The 22350-nt window shown below is 37.9% G+C and overlaps 1 protein-coding gene across 2 annotated transcripts in view; it reads left to right on the top strand.

Annotated features, from left to right (window-relative positions):
* Positions 1–22350, top strand: part of Tmem65 (transmembrane protein 65) — a 41782-nt gene that overhangs the window by 12592 nt on the left and 6840 nt on the right. Inside the window, exons 2-6 of one of the 2 annotated variants that reach the window (XM_031358039.1) lie at positions 4797–4877; positions 13876–13920; positions 16773–16840; positions 20817–20871; positions 21596–21638. In XM_031358039.1, the coding sequence (XP_031213899.1) occupies positions 4797–4877; positions 13876–13920; positions 16773–16840; positions 20817–20871; positions 21596–21638 (292 nt within the window). The remainder of the gene's footprint in view (positions 1–4796; positions 4878–13875; positions 13921–16772; positions 16841–20816; positions 20872–21595; positions 21639–22350) is intronic. The other variant, XM_031358040.1, reaches the window with a different exon arrangement.

Here is a 22350-nt window from a genome sequence, read left to right as displayed (position 1 = left end):
GCTCAGAGTTTTGGGCAGAGTCTAAACAGCCTAGCTGTTCAAGCTCTGCAGCTGCCTCTTGGCTACATTCCCTTCTTGGTACAGACAGCAGCAGAGGGGTTGTGTGAAAGCCAGTGGTAGACCAGAAGAGGTACACAGGGAGCAGTCTCTGAACAGAAGGTCAGGGCCAGGGGAGGGAGGCTGTGTGTGAGAGACTGACAGACGCTGGGTCTCATAGGTTTCTTTCTAGGGCATATCCCCAGTGATCAAGGAACCGCTCAAAGCCTTGTAAAGGTTCTGTCTACTGTGGGCACAGTGCACCTATACAGGTGCACTCAGACTACACTCAAACCATTGCAATGATGAACTAACTGCATATACCGTGGTGGTTCTGAAGTAGGAACTCACCTGCTGACAACATCACAGTTTAAGCACATTCTGATGTTGGCACAACTAAAATCTCCTGACAGCGCTTTTCTCGGATGCATGCCTATTAAATGATGCATGGCTGGATTACTTTTTATTCATTTTCTTTTATTTTTCTATTATTGTCTAGAACATACTCTCCAATGAAGTATCCCCTCAGTGAACATGCCTCCAGGCATAAATATTTTTCATTTGCTTTTTAAAATGGTATTCTCCTCGTGTGCTTTCTGCACATATTTTTGATTACTTAGAATTTTTTGGTACAGTCTCATATTTACAGACTTCTAAGTATTGTCCAATAAACATTTTCCCCCTTTGAATAATTAAAAATGAGTGTTTGGGCTAAAGTCCTAGTATCTCAGTTATAGGTTATAGTTCCTTGGGAAGCAGTCTGTGAGACACAGATAAACAGGCAAGAAGTATATCAGGTAATGTTGCTGCAGTATTGTTCTCTACAACCAGAGTCCTTTGGTGTCCACTTCCTACAAAAAGGAACACTTTTTTTCTAGAGGAAAGGAGGAATTGGAGAAGGGCTAACCAAAATTAAGGATATATGAAGAAATCTTATGAAACCCACTAATTTGAAAGCTAATTAAAAATACAATTAAAAGAAAAAAAGACATTTGAACAAAGGTACCTCTACAGTGAACAGTGTGAACAGTGAACAGGGTGAACAGTGTTCTGTATGGTCAGGGAGACCCCAGAGTCATCCATAGGATATAGGCTATTGCTACTGTTTCTGTTATGTTACCCACCACAACTAGATTGTTGCTGAAGATACCATACTGGTTGTAGAACTTGATGAAATCAATCTGGAACTGACCAAGAAACTGTCTCCTTACTGACTAGCTTTCCTGGAGCTAGAAGGTGCTGTGCATGCTTCTGGGAGAGAACAGACATGAGCAATCTTACCAGTACTGGATCCTGCATGCTGCAATACTGATTGCCAGGCACGATGGTACAATAAAGGAAAGACAGTGTGTGGAGTAATCCACTCCCTTGATTGGATTCGAAGCCTGCTCCACAGGACTGAAGACAGCCCTGGTTCTGAAAACATTGTGAAAACTCAAGGCCCAAGGGGAGAACCTATGATACTGTTTTGCTAAGTGGGCACGTTGTCCAATTTCTCTCTAATATTTACGTTTATATGTTTCTATGTGCTGCTTCTAGTCTTAGTTGGAGAAACATCTTATTATATCAGGTAGTGGCTAATACAGATGTACATAACTGTTCAAAGTGCTGAGAGTAAGTGACCAAGTGGTCAGCAGTGGATGCTGTAGCTCAGTGTCCTAAGAAACAGTGTTGAAGAGGGAGTGGAAAGAATGTCAGTCAGAGGCTGGGGGCAGAGTTGTGAAATGCTGTCCTCTGGACATGACATCAACAGTTGCACAGCTGACGTCACAAGATCAAGCAGGTTAAAACTTGCAGCATGGAAGGAGGGAAGACTCCCGAGGTGCCCCTCGAGCTGAGGGTTTGGTAGTACTTTATGGCTGCCAAGGAAGGGAGAGTCAGGTTTGGGGGGTGGGGTGCTGGGAGTCTGCTCATGCCTTTGTAGATGCCTTCCACACTCACAGGCATATGGGTGACACTAATTGAATCCAGTGGGTTGTAAACAAAGGAAGACATGGCGGAAGAGGGAGATCTCTTGCAGCTCTGAGGGAACTAGAGAGAGGGAGTGAGAGGTGGCTGTGAATAAGATACATTGTATACATGTATGAACATTTTAAAGAGGTTTAAAAATAAAGAACATTGTCCTGTATGGCCATATCATCATATGAGTACATTACTTCTCTTTTCTTCCAATATGCTTTTAAGGTTTCAGCAATTATCCAATAATTCTGTAGAGCAAAGAGATTTAGACTTGTAACTCTGTGTTTACTTGTTTACATTTGCAGGGGTTCCTCAGATCTGTTAGTTACATAACCTTGACACTTAGTGGTATTCTCAAGTGAACAGTTAGCAAACAAAGAAGTGTGTATGTATGTATGTATGTGTGTGTGTGTCTGTATATTGTAAAGAATTTGTAATTAAGAATTTGTAATTAGTACTACATGGTGCATTTTAATTTTCTTACTTTATTTGTAGCTATATTCTCTGGTGGGTAGGCACCTGACTGATTCCTACTGTTCTTAATGTATTTGTTTTCTTGTCACTGATTCTGTTTGTCACCAGTGTACCACCACCAGCACTGCTGATGCCTTCTCATGCAAATGTTCTGTCACTTTAGTTTGGGCACTGACACCCAGAGCCCGTCCACTCTACCACATGGAAGGAAGCCTTTCTCATCTAGAGTGGATTTCAGTGCCTTGTTTTGGACTGTGTTTTATGAGAAGAAATGGCTCCTTCCTTCTCCTCCTACCTGCTTAAAATTCACAGTGCTTTAAGGCTAAGCCTCAAGCCTTCTTTTCTGGAATCCTGCCCTCATTAAGGAGTGCAGTTCTTCCTGGTGGAAAATTGTGCATTTCTGCATTCTGTTGACTCTGTTTAGATAACACTTTGGTATCGGGGTAATTTTCTGAGTTTTTTAAAAAACTACTTTTAAGGTTTTGTTTTATTTTCTAGTCATAAGTGGAAAGGCAGATTGAAAAAACTTTTCAGTCAAATCTATGGTAAACTCCTATATTTTTAAATGCAAGGTTCAACAGGTGAACTTGCTTCTTTGTAGATTACTAAATCCTAGGCTGATCATTGAGTGATAGTAAAATTGAATAATTTAAAAAGAAAACATTTAACTTCTAAGGAATATAATGTATTAACTTGCATATGGAGAGTTTATGCATGACACTGAATAATCTGTATTTCAATTGCATAGGCTGTTTCTGCTTTAGTAGTTCTCAGGTACATGGATTTAAATGATGATGCTTTAGTTAAACAACATAAGTCTCCAACAATGTGACTCCAATTTTATTTGTTTATAAACTCTGAATAATTGTACAAAGTACAGACTTTTTCTGCAAATTTTATTGAGCACTTCAGTTCACAAACCACTCTGGAAACACAGATGTGTGTGCTGGTCGTGACCAGCCTCATCACAGTGCATTTGTATTTGGCCACTGTATCCATTATTCAGTTCATTGTCAGACAGAAACTATGCAATTGTGTTTCCTTATTGTCCCTTAGTGATAAACCCATGGGACATTTTACAGAGTGGATAACCAACAGGGAACTGAAGATCAAGCATGGTTGCACATGACCGTAGTCATAACTATTGGGAGAATGAAGCAAGAGGGTTACTTGAACTCTAGTGTAAGCCCATCTGGGTAACACACTGCAACCTAGCTCAGCAAGCAAGAAAGCAAACAAGCAAGCAGGCAAGCAAGCAAATAAGCAGGCAGGCAGGCAATCAAACAGGCAAGCAAGCAAGCAGGCAGGCAGGCAAGCAAGCAAGCAAGCAGGCAGGCAGGCAGGCAAGCAAGCAAGCAAGAAAATAAGCAGGCGGGCAATCAAGCAGGCAGGCAGGCAAGCAAGCAAGTAAGAAAATAAGCAGGCAGACAATCAAGCAGGCAAGCAGGCAGGCAGGCAGGCAGGCAGGCAGGCAGGCAGGCAGGCAGGCAAGCAGGCAAGCAGTGAATGATTGAGGAATTGATGGGAAAAATGAAAATGGAGCATCAGAGAAATGGAAAGTGTGAACTGAGTGTGAGAGCTCACACCTCTAATCCCAAGCCAACTATATAGGGAAGGGGAGGGGAAGGAGAAGAGGAGGAAGAGGAGGACAAAGAGGAGACAGAAGAGGAGGAGAAGGAAAAAGCATTGGTTTGCTTTCTATTATCATAGCCAAAGGCCTGAGACCAAGGTGAAAAGATTCAATCATTCCTGGTTGTAGTGTCCTATGATAGGAGCTGTCCTCACCTGCTCCATCCCCCCATTGCTTTTTATATCTAAGAAAGGGTTTCACTGAGCTCAGGGTGCCCTGGGACTTACTCTGTGCTTCAGATTGTTCTTAACTCTTGGTCTTTTTATCTCTGTCTCCTTAGTGATAGGGTATCACTACCCCCAGGCTGTTGGGGCGGGAGGGATAGATCTTTAAAGTCACAGAATAATTTAAAATTTCCCTGCTGGTTATTGTTGTTGTTACGTCTGTTATTGTTGTTGTTGTTGTTGTTATTATTATTATTATTATTATTATTATTATTATTATTATTATTATTCAGTGCTGGGGATCTAAGACAAGCCAGGGCCTCACCTACTTGACAAATGCTGTACCTTGGAGCTACAGTTGCCCACTGGCTATTATGACATTTACTATCTCATTGCCAGTGTTACATTGCTGTGCATAGGAAGGTCTGCCTATATACTAGTCTGTAGCACTTTAAGAAATTCTTATATATTTTATATTTGCACACGTTATGACTTCATTGTTTAACTGTGTTCTGACTTTAGAATATTTTTAGCATGCAGATTTCCCAAACCCGAGATGGTCATTGTGAAGCGTGCGAAGGAGGTGTCAGCCGCAGAGACCCCTGATAGTTTTGGTACAGTACAAGCTTACAGTGTTGTTTGGCAGATGTTTATTGCCAACAGCAAAGCACCTGATTGACAGGTCTTCTTGTTTGCTCGAAATAGAATGCTTAAAAACATTTTTTTTGCATTAATATTTTAGATTGTTAGCAGACTGTTTCCACTACCTAACCCTGGCCTGTGGACTTGCCTGAGTAATAACTGCACACCTAACTAACTAACCGAAGGATTACATTGTGACCATAAGAAAGTATCAGCCAGGGAGCAGGGCATGCCTGACTGCTCCTGAGGAGGCTCAGAGCCACCTTGGGCTACGTCGTGAGACATTGTGAGCTATCTTACTGCTCCTCATATATTGACACGTACTCTTGAGCAGTCTGAAAATTTATATAAGTTCTAGGTTTATGCTAAGGTCAGAAGTAAAAGGCTAGTTTGCTATATTTTGATAGATTTGGTAGCTGTACCGTTGCATATACTAGTAGTGTCAGACTTGCTTATATATGCATTTGCGTATGAAATCCACACAGAGAAAAATAGTTTGAAATCAATGTTCTCCATCATAATTTCAATTCGTAGTCTATTTAAGATTTAACATTAACTTGTTAACATTTAACATTCTTCAAGAATGCAGTACAGCATGTGAAAGATATCTGAATTATTTTATAGCTTTATGGGTTGAAGAAATTTCGTAAGGATAAGAATTAAATGTCACTCAGATAATATTTATGGGGTCAAGGACAAAAGCCGAGTTGTCAGAATTTCAGAGATATATAGAAGCACAAGTGTGTGCGCATCTCTGCACTCATATTACCATACTAGTTCCTTGTCTGTAAAATCCTATATCCTACTTTGCTAATTCTAATGCCAGTGTAAAAAAGGGAAGCAGGGAAGCACACACGTTTAATGGTAGTGTCTTTTGAAGGATAGTTTTGGTTGTAAACTATTCTGGAGATTGTTTTCAACATAGACCTAGAAAAGAAATGCTATTTGCCCCATAGCTGATAGCACACATCGCCAGCAGTTCTGGCACTACCAAATGGTAACTGAGCTAACAGTATGGATTATTTGGTGCCAGTATTTGAAACTCAGTCTTTAACTATGCCCCTAGTTACTACTCCTTTTTGCGACATTTAGGTAGTATCCTTACAAAGGCTACCAGCATACAACAGAGACAGATAACACAGTTGAATCTTTAAATCTCTCATTTGTGCACCATGAAAATGTGTCCAGGACTTGGCATCCATTCCTTGTCAGAGCAGGCATTTGCACCAGGCCCTGTGGAATTTTAGTTCAGTGCGATTTCAGGACAATGTGTTTGTTCAGGGTTAAAGACAGAGGTTGGCCCCATACTGGAGGCCACATAGTTCTGAAACCAGCAGAAGTCTGATGTGTGTATGCCCCACCCCCATTCATGGAGTGTTTTATCTGGTGATCGTGATGAGCTGTAAGGGTGTTTTATTTTTCTTTTCATGATGAGTGGGGGTGAGATGTCAGATTTCTTACTTTCTTTTAAATGACTATTGTTTGAAAATTATGTCTGAGAGAAATTATATTCTAGGAGAGAGGGAAAACAACTTAAAGAGGATATTGGTATTTTATTTAATTGAGTTTTTTTCTGTTTCAAATATTAACACATGACCAGTGTCTTAATAGTACTATATATGTGCATGGTTTTTTTTTTTTGATTGTTCTTTATTTTCTGTTGGAGGTTTGTTAAATCAAAGAGAATTTGAACCTAGAATCTAGGTACATCATGGTTGAGTCACTGTCTCTGTGCCTACATCTTCACATCTTCAAAGCAGAGAATTTCCTGATAGCCACGCTCCAGGCATATAGACTGAATAGTTCTTAGCTGTGATGGACTCTGTCATATCGCTAAGAAGTTTAGAATCCCTGCTGCTAGGAGCAGTTCATATTTTCTATCATATGCAAAGCCACTGTGCATTTGCTTCTAGAGGGGGGCAGCATCCCACCGAGAATGTTATACTTCCAAGAATGCTTTCATTGCTTTTCTTGTGCAAAAGAGTTCTGATTTGAGGAATGATAGAAAAAGGAAAGGGTGGCATTCCACTGAAAAAAATCTCTGTTCTCTCCTTGATGTTAGGCATTTTTATCTTAACATGAATGTCCTTATGTAACCATATTCACAGACAGATGTACTATTTATGATATTTATGATATTTTAAATTTTTCTAGCTTAGCTTAAGTTTTTTTAATCTGTAGTATTATAAATGATTATATGATTCTTTTCAAAGAAAATGCTAATACCCACAATAAGCAAAAGTATAAAGATCTGACTTTTCTTAAAGTTATACTGTTGTTTTGATATATTAACCTTTTAAAAGACATCACACGTAAGAATTTCCTGTTATTCATAGGCGTAAAGTCAGGGAAGTCTGTGTTAAGGAGCATCTATAATTGTTGCATGTACACAGCTACATATGTAAAAGCAACCATATACTAATGTTTTGTTTGGTTATCTTAAAAGACAGAAAGATACTGTGAAATGAAAGATAGGTTATTGTACCTTAGTATAGTAATTATTACTTAAGCCACAGTTTAGTAGATTAGTAAGTTCATATCTAGTTGAGCATAGTAGCTGTCTTGTCAACACCACTGGTCAGCCCCTGTTTTTAGCTGTGGTGTCACTGACCCCTCTAGGTACTGGCTTGGGTGCAGTCCAGCCTTACAGAGCCAATCAAGTTCTCCAGATGGTCAAGGGGATGGTGCAGCTCTGCTAAAACTCTGAGTAGGACTATCTTTGATTACATACCATATAATCACTACATACACACACACACACACACACACACACACACACACACACACACATGCAAGATATATGTCTATCTATCTATCTATCTATCTATCTATCTATCTATCTACTTATTTATCTATCTATCTACCTTAATCTTACTTTTAATTACTAAATAAAACTACAGGACCACATTCAAATATTTTCAGGGGTTTAACCCAAAGCATATATTTAAAATATAATTAAAAATCTTTACTTGAAATTTTTATTTAAAAGGACATGTTAACTAAATTCTACTAAATCAATTAAGTTCTTTGGTATTTCTAAGGAGTGTTCACTTTTTATTTCTTGCAGATATGTTACTGAGCCATAATTATGTTACAAATTATGCTCTAAATCCCTATTTTGGTGCATGGCTTTTTGTTATCTAATATAACTAGCTAAATTATTCTGCATGCGGAATGGTTTGTGTTTTGTATTCTGTAAGGCATTGCTGTGAATTTTACCATACCCATTTGATGGTTTTGTTCCTATTAAAAACAAAACAGGTGTTCATTATGCCTGGGATCGTAGTTCTCTGATAATTGTTTAAAAACATCAGTTTTGTCTTTGTTCTCCTTCATGAGATCCTTAGTAGGTGAGACTGGTTTGTGTTGCTGGCTTTGTTCCCTGGACAGATGCTGGGTGGATCTGCAGTAGGCAGGTGTCCAGAAGGTCAGGCACAGGCTCTAGATTGTTGTCTGTCATCTCAGAGTGATGCTCTTTTGCTATTTACACTTACTTAAATGATTTAAAAATATTTCTCTTGATTTTTTTTTTTACATTGATGGCAGTAGGCTGAAATAAACCATTATATTTAGAATTACTTTGTGATGAGAACACAGTAAAATAGTTGGATGTCAGATGCTTGGGTTTACAAAACTTTTATCACTTCAAGCTTTGAGTCATCATAAAGATGTAGGTAAGTTTAATGAGTGTTTAACATTGAAACAACCAATCATAGTTTCTGTGGGATCATATATGATAGGGTATTGTATGCCACGGGCTACAGTTCTGCTGCGGGGCGCTTGCTGGAAACGCATTTTGTAATTGGACAATGGAAACTAAAGTATGGAAATTATTGCTGTCTCACTTCCACTTCTCCTATTACAGCCTTTGGATTCAGTTTAAAATCTATCTTGTAGAAGAATTAGAAAAGAAAGACACTAACCAGCATAGCTCATTATAAAAATTATTCTATAAATTTTATTGATGCTGATAAAATTTTTAAAGGAAAATATGGTAAAGAAGAGATATATAAATTAAATCCTACAGTAGACTCAGGGTTATCTTTTGTTGTTGTTGCTGTTAGAGTCTTGTCATTTCAAAGAAACAGACAGTTGGAGCGTAGTAATTTTAAAGCTTCTTTCTTACTTGTATTTTATCTACATCTCAAAACATGAAAATATTTTCCTAGAGTTTGACCTGAGCAAGCTGCATTCTTGGCACCCCTGTCGCTGCAGCCCTTGAGTGGCTGAGGCGGGGGTGGAGGTTGGGGGGGGGAGGCACTGACTGGTTCCAGTCTACCCTGCTACCCTGGGCAGCAAGGCCTGACCTCTATCCCAAGAAACAGAGAGGAGCGCGGCAGGGTGAGGCTTGTGAGGCATGCTTTCCTAGGAGACATTTTATAGCTTTCGATCAGTCTTCAAATACATGACTTGCTTTTATTTTGGGTTGAAGAACACCACAGGAAATACCACTTAATAACTTTTCTGAGGAACACAAGAGATTTAGGTATGGAATCCTATGTATGAAAAAACAGCAACTAATTAAAGTTTCCGATAAAGAATTAATCTGCTATACATTTGTCTAAGTTAATAGAAAAGCTCAGATTCAAAAATTAATGAATACTGTTGTAAGATCACTTTGGCTAAGGCAGATGGGATATAAACAAATACTGTTTTCTCTTCTCCAGATAACATCGGATAATATATGCTCACTACATTTGTTTTTGTGTAGTTTATTTTACTATAATTTTGCTGTGAGTACAAATTTATATGATTTTTATTACTTTGAAATAAATCAGTAGTAAGGCATATGGGCTTTTGCCATTGGAATAAATTGTTTTGGGAATTTAGTGTCAGAAAATTATTTCCTCAAATAGGGTAAGGGTTTGATGGTTTCATACATAAAATTGATTTCTCTTCACTATGAAAAAATGTTATCTCATGAAAGACCCAGCAAAAATAAGATTTGAGAAACTTGGCCTTTACTCAACCATGTTTTCTTTTGTTGGTCTCAAACCTCTTTCTTGGTGATTGTGACACATCACAGATTCAGCAAGTAATGATGATTTCAAGGGCAAAAGCAGTGTTAGAAATGTGGTACATCTTGATATAAGTAACAGAAGTCACATGTACGTATTTTAATTCTGTAAAACAGCTAAATGTTATTATATCAAAGTGAGGAAGAGAAATATTGCCTTATTCTCTATGTATTGAGTGACCACAGGTCAGACACTGATATCTACATGGCATGACACACCATGCACATGTGTGTGTGTGTGTGTGTGTGTGTGTGTGTGTGTGAGAGAGAGAGAGAGAGAGAGAGAGAGAGAGAGAGAGAGAGAGAGAGAGAGAGAGAGAGAGATTTTTCTCTGTGACAATCCCTCTCCTCTCCCTTGTCAGATGTTGAGCACTGAGCCCCCAGGACTTGTGTTCTCAGGTAGACTCTTAAGAGAAGGAAGGCTTAGTTCTTTCTTTGCTTTATCATAGGGAAAGTAAGTCATCCACTGCTGATGCAGTGAAAGTCGGGAGAAAGTTTTTAAAGTTCAGCTTTATTGTTTGTTGTTCTAAAATGTGTTAGTGTTTTTTTATTTTCCTCGACACAAAATAGTAATGATTGACATTAGGCTTTTGTTTCTCCAATCTGTTCTTAAAGTGTCCCCTGTGAGTGATAAGCCAGGCTTTCTATCTCGTACTGCAGTAGAGCTGATCATCTGTGTTCCTGTCATCTCAGGCTTCACAGAGCCTCTCTCTTACCTGAACAGACTCACGCAAGCACGCACGCACGCACGCACACACACACACACGCACGCACGCACGCACGCACGCACGCACGCACGCACGCACGCACACAGAGCCTGCCTTTTTGTGCCTGTACAGTACAATGTTACTTGATTTTCTTTTGTAACCTGAGTTTTTTTAATAATAGTTTAATGTAAGTCATATTTCAGCTGTGAGTTATGGGTAAAATCTGGCAGGAGTACCCTAGGATTGAAGTAAATGTGAGCTCTAAAGTGGAAGTATTTGCTTTACAGTGGTTAGGTCATAGAGTTTCTACAATAGTGCACACTCAGATCTAGGATCACTGTCCTAAGTATGGTATGTATCTTTTGAATTTTATTTTATTTTATTTATTTTATTTTTTATTTTTTATTTTTTTGAAACAGGGTCTCTCTACATAGCCATGAATGGCCTTGAACTCACAGAGATCCACCTGTCTCTGTCTCCAGAGTGCCAAGATGCCCGGTTTTGTTTGTTTGTAATTTGAGACAGGGTCTTACTATGTAGCCCTGGCTGGCCTTGAACTCGGGTCCACTGGCCTGTGCTCACTGCACTGCAGGGATTAAAGGCAGAACCACTACACTCCCGGAAGAGCTTCTACCAATGAAAAAGCCTCTTGGATATTTTCCGTATAGCAAAAATGAAAACCTAATTAGCTGGAGTTCAGTTTATTAGAATCAGCCTCCAGTTAGTCATTTCCTCTCCCATCAGATGCCTCACTAGACACGAAGGGAAACAACTATACAGTTGGCTAAGGATTCAGCGTAAACTTTTGAGAATACAGCCAAGGGGTCCTGGAACCTTAGTGGCAAGTGAAGTGTGGGTGCACCTTGGATGATTCTCTGCTTTCTTGGGGTGATTGGCACTATGCTGCATGTATGTCTGTCTGTCTGTGACTGACCCAATGTCTAGAGACCTCTGTATGGCTGAGCAACAAAGCAGGTAGGTTGGAGGGGCTGAAAACCCTGTGCTCCTATAATGGAGCCTCAGGCTTGAGCTTCCTGTGTGGCCTGGGTTTCTTCCCAAGTTGTTTTTTTGTTTTTGTTTTTTAAATCTGTTTGACATCAAATCTCTAATCTTCTTATTTTTAAAAAAAGCTTCTACATTTTTCCTTTTTCTTTTGTTTTGTTTTTTTCTTTCTTTTCTAACTTGCCGTTTTCTTTACATGGAGTTTAAAGCTTACAAGTTTATGTAAGAAATTCAAAAGCACCTGGGTTAGGAGGGGGAAAATGTTCTTTTCTGACACACTTACGGTTTGTATAGTGGCTCCTTTCAGTTTTACATTTCCTAGATAAACAGGAATTCAGCTTCACAGTGGGGATTTTATTGTGGTACAGTATCTCAGTCATCAAGGAATAAAAATGAACTATTCCTTAGATGGTTACAGTATTTTACAAGCTAGCCTGATTTTCTGGTTGTTTTGGTCACGTAGAAAACTGGGATTCTTTATCTTTTGTTACATTTTAAGATCAACTTTTGTTCTATGCACATGGGTGTTTTGCTTCCATGCATGCCTGTGAGTTGTGTCTGTGCAGTTCCTGCCGAGGTCAGAGGAGGTCAGAACCTGGGGGACTAGAGTTCAAGTGCTGGGCACCACTAAGTGGGTGTCACCGAGCCGTCTCTCCAGCCCCCTTTATTAATTACATTTTCCAAGATTAGTTTCTTAATATTAAATTACTTTAGTATTTGTATTACTACAGATTAACTGAGTCCATGAGGGAAGTTGGCCTGTAATTTTCAATTTTTCCCCATCCCTTTGGTTTCAAGGATTGAATCTACAACTTTGTACCTGTTACACAAGTACTCTAGCTCTGCGCTAGACCTCTGGCCTGCAACTTTATATTTACTTTTATGTGTCAGGCTTTGTTTTTAGTATTATTCTGTTCTCAAAATGTGTTGGTAATATTTCTCCCAAATATATAAACCACAGCTATTCATTGCTGTGACCAAATACAATAAGGGAAAGATTCATCTTGGCTCTCAGTTTCATGTGGATGAGTCAGTCTGTAGTGGCTTGGCCCCATTGTTTCTGGGTGGTGATGAGGCAGACCATCATGGCAGAAGGACTGCTCAAAGCTGCTCAGCCCATGGTGTCTAGGAAACAGACTGGAAGGGACTGTGCACAAAGAAGGTGAATCTTTCCAAGCATGTCTTCCAATTAGGACCCACACCCTACTTTCCACCTCTGAATAATGCCACAATTCTACTACTCTGTAAAGGATGAATCCATCGATGGAGTCAGGGCCCCAGTGATCCAGCCACTTTCCCAAAGCCCCACCTCTGAACTCAGCTGCATAGGGAACCAAGCTTTCTATATAGGTGCCTGCTGGGGACAAATCTGTACATGTTCTTCTCTGAGTTACCAAGTCATTCTACCTAAGATGGAATTATTAACCCTTTTAACTTTCACAGACAGTGAGATGTTCTATTTACGTTTTGTAATAGTTCTAAATTTTTACATGATAGACATGATACATTGTTAATAGTTGGGAAAGCTTTGTCATATATTACCTGTTGCCTTTCAGCTTTTTGATTGAAGATGAACTGTCTGCCATACATTATAAATAGCATTTATTATTTGCTATTTTAGATAAAAACACTGTCTTTTTATTTAGGTTTGTTTGTTTGTTCCAGTGTATAGACTATTTATTCTAGTAGTATAGCTTTGAAAATTAAAAAATTTAGTATATTGTTATATGGAATTAATTAGAGGACATGATACAAGCCAGTAAAACTATTATTGTAATGACATTGCCTTTAACATGTAATTTCCAAGTGGTTGTGGTGGCACATGTGTTTTGGCAGCAGGAAGATTGTGGATTCGAGGCCAACCTGGACTGTAGAACAAGACTCTGTCTCTAACTCAATAAACAAACAAGTATAAGCAAATTTGGGTGGTTGTTTTTTCTGCTCTCAGTATTAGTTTGTATATATTTGTTAAATCATCCAGAGTTTCCATATTTTCTAGAATGTGTTTTTACTGTAATTGATGCAAATGGGCTCCTTGCATAATGACACCATGACCTAGATAAAAGAGAATCCCCATTAGTGTGACCCATTGCATGTGGCTGAAGCTGTTTGTAATTTACTCCATACCAGTATTCTTTAAAATGAGTAATTTAAATCTACTAACCTAAGTCCATCTTTCCATTTTGTAAGTCTGTTTTATACGATCATAACTAATTCTTGCTCCATACCCTTTCTTCCCTTTAGAAAAATTGGAAGCTCTACCACCCACTCCAGGACAGCTGAGATATGGTAATGGTTCTCTAATTATTAACAAGTGATAACAATGCACCTCTCTTCTGGACCTGAAGGAACTATTTCTTATAGTTGCACAACAGTCAGTAAATTAAGCCCTCCTGATAGAATAATGGGTAATCTTAGTTTCTCATGTAAGAGTGCTTTCTAATCCTGGCTGAAAATATATCACAGTATTATGGGATAACTAATATTTTTTAAATGTTCTTATCATCTAGTAAAAAAAATAAATTTATGTTAGAAGTTTTCTTAATTTTCAGAAACTATCTATATTATATTTTACTTCCTAGGTAAAAGGATGTGTTGGATTTAGTTGGGTGACTGAAGAACTTAATTTTAGATTTGGGCTAACTGTTCTCTGATGCAGACAGTGCATTCACAGCAGTAAGAAAGGAAGTGCAGTTCATTTGAGGAGGAAGAAGCTCATTACTGAGCTGTACTGTTCTTTTCTGATAAGAATGAATATTGCAGGTTAACATGGGAGTGATGTAAAACAGTTTAGGGTCTTATTAAAAGACAGTGGAAGAGAATCATTTAAAAGTGTGGTGGTGAATTTGAGTAGGTGGTAATTAAGTAGGTAATTAAGTATTAAATGTCATCTGCTAACAGCTGCCTAGCTATAGAATAGTGTTTGCCAAAGGGAATTGAAGAAATAGTGAATTAGCAGGAAATCATTATTCACTGGAAGGCAAATTCAAATGACTAGGAAAAAACTAATGATAGTTCTTTTTTTCCCTCTCTCTTAGGTAGAATATAATTTATGTTAGAAATTAGTAACTTTCCTCAAACACCAAAACAGTTTAAGAATTCTTTAAGATCTCTCTTCCCAGGTAATCTTCCCTGATTCTCCCAGCCTAGAGTCCTACTTCTGTATTTATAGTACATGCAACACTATTCTCATTTTTGTAGGTGATGTTGAAATGAACTGTTTATGTGGATAGGTTTCTATGTCTAAATCCTTTGCGATGTGGAAGCCAAGTTTTATGTGTCTTTGTATCTCAAGTTCCCAGTGGGGTACCCAGTGATTTTTGAGAAACTTAATTTTTCTCCTTTGAATTAAAAGTAGTTTTTATTTATTTGACAGATTTATTTTATTTAAATAAAAGATAATATAAAGATAAAGACCCACTTCCTAGTTCAAGCTGATTAGTATGGCACCTTAGTGTTACTGACTGGCTTCTCCCAGGATAAATAATCAGTGTAATCTTAATTTAATGTCATTAACATCTTATTGAGATGCCATCATGTTATTAAAATATTAAGTGACCTCAGCTGATTTCCCCCTTCTTCTGCCATATTTGTGTTTCAGAGACTACAGAGAAGGTTGTAACTAGATACACTTAGATAGTAGGTGACTGTAAAATTTCCAGTGTCCCCCTTTGCCTATTAAGTGTATATTGTAGTATGAAGTCAGGATTGTGTGTGTTTTGGAAGCTGCTTACTATAAAAGTCAGGATATTCACTAGGCATCCAGTGGACACAGGAGAAAAGCCAGAGAAGTAAGCTGGGTTCTTGAGCTAAATCCCACGTCATGAGTGTAAGGGTTGATTTTTACCATCCTGATAGCTTTTGCAGTGATAATCACAGTGGGATATTCTGCTCTTCATCATGAACATTGTTGCTGTGACAAGTGACATTGAAATGACTGACTATGTCTGCCATGCACTGTTGGTGTAATAATCTGTACATGTTGATGCATGGTATCATGCTGAATGTGACATTTCTTTGAGAGTAGTTGTAGGTAGAGGTGTTTACTTTTTAAAATACCTGCCTTGTAGCACTTCCAGTTCGTAGAGCTTACCACAGCAGTATCACGTTTTTATAACATCTGGATTATAATTTAATAACATTGTATATTTTAGTTACATCGAAAGAAAAGTGAATCTGAAGATACTCGCAAATATAACCAACTGGCTTCAGGGAGGGACTATCTTTACATATAGCATAGAGCTCAGATTCTTGATGTTTATTGAAAAATGTTGTCAGTTGACCTAACATTGTAAAGATCAGTTAGAGTAGTCTTTTCCTGTTCCCAGCTTCAGTGTTTCACAGCCTCCTCCAGTTGTCTAAATATGAAATTAGCTTCTTTTCCAGGTTAGTCGTCCTTGCTGTAAATAATTATTTTTGAGCATCTGCTGTGTCCTAGGCACTGTATAGTGTGCTAAAGGCACAAATTTGAGAAAATGAGGTAGAATTATAACATAAGATATAGTTTGCTACTTAGACTTTTACTATCCCAGGTTTTAGGCTCTGTACCAGACAGATGACGTGAGGAGTGTCTTTGGCTGGAAGAGGCCTTTGAGGCACATTTTGATATTAAGCAAATACTGGTTCTTACAGTTTCAGTAGCATTTGGGAATCCTGATAGGTTCTGAGATGTTCAAGACTGCACACAGATGTCAGATGAAGTTGTCTTTTCCTAAGATTTCTTTAAAGAGTTGATGAGGGAGTAAAAACAGTCAAATAACTTCCCTGGAATTTGAGGGAAGGCATTTTAAAAAATTATTATTACAAATAAAGAGATTAGTAGTTTTGTGATAGTCCTCAGGCACAAGAGAGAAATAGACTGGCATATGTCAGGTTAAGTGGGGGCATCACATGTTTACAGACTTACTCTTCCACGAACTGTATATATGTGCATTGCCACTGAGAAAACATAAAGGCCTAAAAATTGTTTTTATGTGTTACATATTTGTGTTTTGTATCCCAGCATAACTTCTGTCAGGTAAACTTACAGCAGCAACAGGAACTATGGTCGTTCTTAACTCTTTAATTACATGGCCTGTTTTGTTCATTCTAAAATTACCAAGAAATTAAAATATATTTTTCTGTGTTTTGATGTTTTTCAGTATTCTTCCACAATGCGATACCTTTCGTAGGGTTTGGCTTTTTGGATAACGCAATTATGATTGTTGCAGTAAGTCCTCACCACTTGTACTTTGAGTAAAGAAATTAGTGTGCTCTACATTTTCCTAATAACTTATATATTATATCTGTCAAGTTAATTAACAGTGAGCAAGTTCAATTTTAGTGCATCATGTATATTAATCATAAAACTTTTGGCAAGGCATGTAGACAAACGTTTGTGGCTTATTTAATTCTCTTCTAACATTTTTCTTAAGGAGCAAATTTGTGTAATGTATCTGGGGTTCTTAGTTGTGTTGGTACTTCTTATCACATATAGAGGGTATTTGATTAGTTCCTTGTTGAATTTTCTCATTCTAGAATATCTTAGGTGTCTTGGGGGCATGGTCAAGGCTTTCATCTTAGGATTTAGTCCTGAGATGTGTTAGGATTCACTTTGCAACATCTTCCGCCTTTGTTGCGTTGTGTAGTATTATAAACATTCCCTTTTAGCTGTTCTTTTCCAATGTTTTATGGAATCAACTATTTTGGATATTAGCAGTAAATAGATTAAAGGTTACCTAAATCCTTGGAAGAGAAAAAAAGTATGAATAACTTATTTCTTTCAACTTACCAGTTTGAAGTCCCAAGGAGAGCTTTTTACTGAGACTCATTTGAAAAACAATGCTTCTCTGAGTTAGAACACTGAGAACCTATTGTGAGCTCCACAGAATCATAACTTTAATAGTTTTCTATGAACTATTACTGAGGAAACTACCCAGAAAGATGGTGGGAGAGAGAAGAAGGGTGGGCGGTGGTGGGAAGGGAGGGGAGATGGAAGAGTTTTTGGTGTTTTAGAATTCACCTGTCCTATCAATGAAGATAAATAGATTTAGTTATAAAATAGGAATTTTAAAAAGTAGCTTACATAATTGTTTTATAGGCTACATGCATTGTTTGAAGTGTAAAATCAGTTCATTTGAGATGATGTGCTGGCTATAGGGTCTTCTAGCCTTGCATCCAAATTAATGAGGGCCAGGTTTCCAGCGGGTCGATCTGTCCCTTTGGTTTAAGAGAGGTACAGGGGTCACAGCAGCATGGTGTCAGCTGTAGTCAGCAGTCACAGTGACTCTGGCTGTGCACAGCTTGGGGTCATAAGTACCTCTGCAGGGTTTCTTGGTATCATGCTGTGGCAAGACCAGACTTCTAAAGGCTGACACAGGTTAATTGAGTGGACCTAAGATATAATTCTAGAATGGTCATTTTTAGGATTATTTCCCTAGTATACATGTGAGAAGAAAATGGATTTGTATATACGAATGTCAGATGAGTATTTAATTATTTAGAACCACACTGCTTTTCTCAGGTTGCTAACATTGAGTTGTCTAAATTACTGTTGTTAATGCAAAGTATATCTACTTGTAATAAAAGCTCCATATTGAATAAAGGGGAGTATGTAGTGGTAGTTTGAAGAGAGGACAATGGGAGTTAATAGCTTGTTAGATCTCTAATCAGACCCTGTGCAGTGTCTTATAAAAAGCTAATGAGTGTCTGTGTGCAGATGGAGCTATTCATGGGACTAGACCAAACCCAGCAAAACAGACCAGAGACTACAGTTCAGTATTGTTTGTTATTTTGTGTTCCTCGTGGCTGTGCCTGAGAGTAGAGTGTTTTACCAGACCTGAGCTTCTTAACTCTAGGTTACCAATAACCTGTTTACATAAAATCCGTCTTCAAGGACACATCCCCAGCTTTTACTGAAATAAGTATTTTAAATCACGGACTTCAACAGCCAATGAAGAGTAATAATGCTTTTGACAAAAATCCAGTCTCTGTAGTTGAAGACTATTTTTGAGAGGGTGACATGTTCCTATGAGGTGCTTTATTTGACTCCAGAGGTAAACATGGATGAGTAACACAGTGGAAGATTCTCTGAAGGGAGCCGAGTAACCATTGCCGGCTTTCAACGTGCCTTTTCCATTTGTTTTGTCTTTGCCCTTTACCATGTCTTAAAGCACAGATGATCTTTTCTCAGTGTGGAGCAGATGTGAATGTTTCAGACAGGATGAGTTATGGAGTCTTCTGCCCATGTTATAAACTTACCCTCCTCCTTCTCTTAGACATGCCTTCTTGGCTTTGTAGTCAAATTTCTCTATAGTCAACTATATAATAGGTGAAGTAGACCTTTATTATTGGCTGCTAGTAATATTCAGTCTTAGGTTATATAGCTTATTATAATTTATATTACTGGATTGCTTTTTGTAATTTTTTTAGTCATTTTGGGAATTGACATGTTTTACACTTAGGATAGAATTTTTAAGAATAGGTTAATTGTAAGGTAAGAGTAATTAAGCTGATAATTTAACTTTGATAACTGGTGAGATTTATTTGTAATTCCCACTCACCTATTTAAAACAAAAATTTTCAGAACACAGAGCAAAATAAAGGTAATATTTTATTATAAATAAATTTAGGGAATTGTTCCCTGAGTAATAAAGCACGCAAACACTTCTTGTTTCTTTCTCTTTTTTTTTCTTAAGATTTATTTACTTACTTTATGTATATGAGCATGCTGTGGCTGACACACCAGAAGAAGCCAGTGGATCCAATTACAGATGGTTGTGAGCCTACATGCGCTTGCCGAGCCATCTCTCCAGCCCCCTACTTCTTGTTTCTTACTGTTACTTTGTGTAGGGAGTGATAGGGCCAAGCCTGGAAGCCTCATGCATGCTAGCAGATACTCTGACCACAGAGCTACAGCTCACACAAATGCCTTAAAGGTTCTTCCTGGGTTATTGACAGTGGTTCAGCACTGTTAAGGGTGCTGTCACATTTATGATTTACTTTTGCACAGCTCTGTAGTGGTGCTCTACCATCTTCACATTTATATAAGAAAAATATGTATCTTTGTTATTTTTCTCTCTGTTTTATTTTCCTCAGAAATCTGCTATTTTAGGTGCCTTCAGAAGTTAATAATTTTATGTGTCTAGGAGAGTGGTGCATCAGGCTGTTTGGGCAAGAATTCTATGTCTTCAAGGGGTAGAACTGAGAGCAGAGGGATAGGAGAATTGAGACAAGTGTCTTTCAGGCTTTCCACTCTGGACTGACTGATGAGCACTGAGTTTGTGTAGCACATTAGCCTCTTTTTCTTAATATTGATAGTTCAATTATTAACTATGTCCAATGCTATTCTTCTAGGGAGTTTGTGAAAACTAAGTTTACCTTCATCAAGGATTGGAGCTGAATTAGAAGACCTAGGACCTCCTCTGTTTGACAACTGGGAGTCATGCATCCCTGTCACCTCAGTGCCACCTCTGTTGAGTGGGTGGGAACCATGAGCTCCTCCTCTTTACCCAAGGGGAATAGAAATGTGGGGACCTCCAATGAGCAGATCCAGTGGGTCCTCATTACTCAGGTCTCATTAAAGCAGACCTATCAGTGTGGTTGACAGTTAAAGTTGTCCCTACGTAGACACACGAATCCCAGCTGTGCTATTTAATGGTTAAGGAACCAAAGGTGTTGAGGAAAATCTTTCTAATGGCAGTTTTCCTAGAAAGTCATTTAGTCTTTCAAATCTTTTGATAGAGTAAGCAATAGAACAATATGTTAACAGAATTTATCACCTATGTATCCAGCTTTGTATTCAAAGAGCTTTAAAATGTATTTCCGGGAGATAGAAAAGTAAAATTAAGAATCTAGAAATTAGACTATTAATGTTGGATTGATTACTACATGTGTTGCTGTTTATTTTTTAGGAAGGCACAATTTTAATGGATAAAATGTGATTGGTTATTTCATCATGAATGTATATATATACATAGAATTAAAATATAGAATATATAATAAATATTTTAAGATATATAAACATAGAATAAATATAGAATATATAGAGAGAATTAAGTGAACCATCTCATACTGTGCACATTTATGGATATTTTTGGGTATAATTGTGTGATAGCAGCATATTGACTACACAGTCTGTTTTATTAGCATGTTGATATTCTTTTATTGCCGTGTTAGCTTTAATTTTTTTCCCCATCACTTTTCAGGGAACCCAAATTGAATTGTCTATTGGAATTATTTTGGGAATTTCAACAATGGCAGGTATTTAATAATAGCAAATGTTAAAATTCTGTTGTCTGCATATTGTTTAAAAATGTCAGTAAGTTAGATTTAGAAGATGATAATTTATTTTTCATGAATTTGTTCCTTGAGATGTTTATTTGCTTAGTCATCTTTAATGTTAATTTTCTGGTTCTTAGTTTTCTGTGTATGTTCTCCGCCCCTGAGAAATTGAAAGTAATGTATGTTAGTGGGTAACAGACTCAACTAAGTTGTCCATGTCAAGGCATATTTTTCTCATAATTCAATATTACCCTAAATCTTTTTACCGTTTGTCACTATTAAATTAGTTATTTTCAAGTTGAGTAGAAAAAAATTTAAAATAAGTATTTTCCTTTCTTTCCTTTCTTGAGTTGGGCTTGCCAACTTGGCTTCGTCCTTGAGCTTCTAATATCCAAATTTCCCGAAGCAAATGTCAAGCTAAAGACAAAACTCGGACATTTCAGTATTGAAAGACGAATAGAAATTTTCTGCTCTAATAGGTAAACACTATCAATGGAGATAGAATGTTATAGCTTTAGGATTATGCTCCATTTTAAACTCTTGGCACCTAGAGCTATCTCTGAGCCATTTCGAAGATAGTTGTCACAGCCAAGAAATAGGTTGACTCCAGAAGACCAGGGCTCAGTGCCACTCACGTGATGTAATACTGTGACCTTTGCTGGCTTGGTTTTGATAATTCATTTTATGTTTTTCAAATTTCCAGCTGCAGCTTTGGGAAATCTTGTTTCAGACTTAGCTGGACTTGGGTATGTTCATTCATGATTCATTTCTGCAGTTATATACTTACATGTTCTTGTCTTTATTATTCTGTAATTAACAAGCCTTTAAAAAGGACAGTTATTTTCCCTTGGGTTTAAGTTTAATATTTCTAAATCAGTAGTACATTAAATATAGTTGTTGGGACAATGTGCCAATAAAACTGAATAGTAGGTCCAAGAATAGATAAAACCGTGTCACTACAGAAGCAAAATAGAATTTCTATTTATAAAAGACATCTACAATGGGAACAGAGGATTAAAAAGCAAACCTCTGTCATTTTTCCACTTCCTTTTACTTACAAAAAGCCCAAAGATAAAGAGATATGGCCCAAATTTGAGGATACTGACCTGCAAAGGAAATAATGTCCAAGTCTCTCCCTCTGACCCCCTTTCTTTCTCATGGTAAGAGAGTGAACATAGGGTCTTAAACACGTTAAGAGTGCACTCCACCTCTGAGCCACCCCCAGCCCACAGAGCATGTGTTTCCTTGGCCATTTCTCTTTCTTTCATATGTCAGGAATGATAACACAAATGGAGGATGGCTGCCCTGAAAAGCCACATTTCTTGCTTTCTTCCAGGTGGCAGATGGCCTGGGCTGCTTTCTGGGCTTGGGAAAGCTGAGAAGTTGGCATTCAGCATTAGGACAAATGGCGTGCTCTCTCTCTCTCTCTATCTCTCTCTCTCTCTCTCTCTCTCTCTC

The sequence above is a fragment of the Mastomys coucha genome, unplaced genomic scaffold (assembly GCF_008632895.1).
Source record: "Mastomys coucha isolate ucsf_1 unplaced genomic scaffold, UCSF_Mcou_1 pScaffold7, whole genome shotgun sequence".
Lineage (NCBI taxonomy): Eukaryota > Metazoa > Chordata > Mammalia > Rodentia > Muridae > Mastomys > Mastomys coucha.
This window is presented reverse-complemented; position numbering and strand designations above follow the sequence as displayed.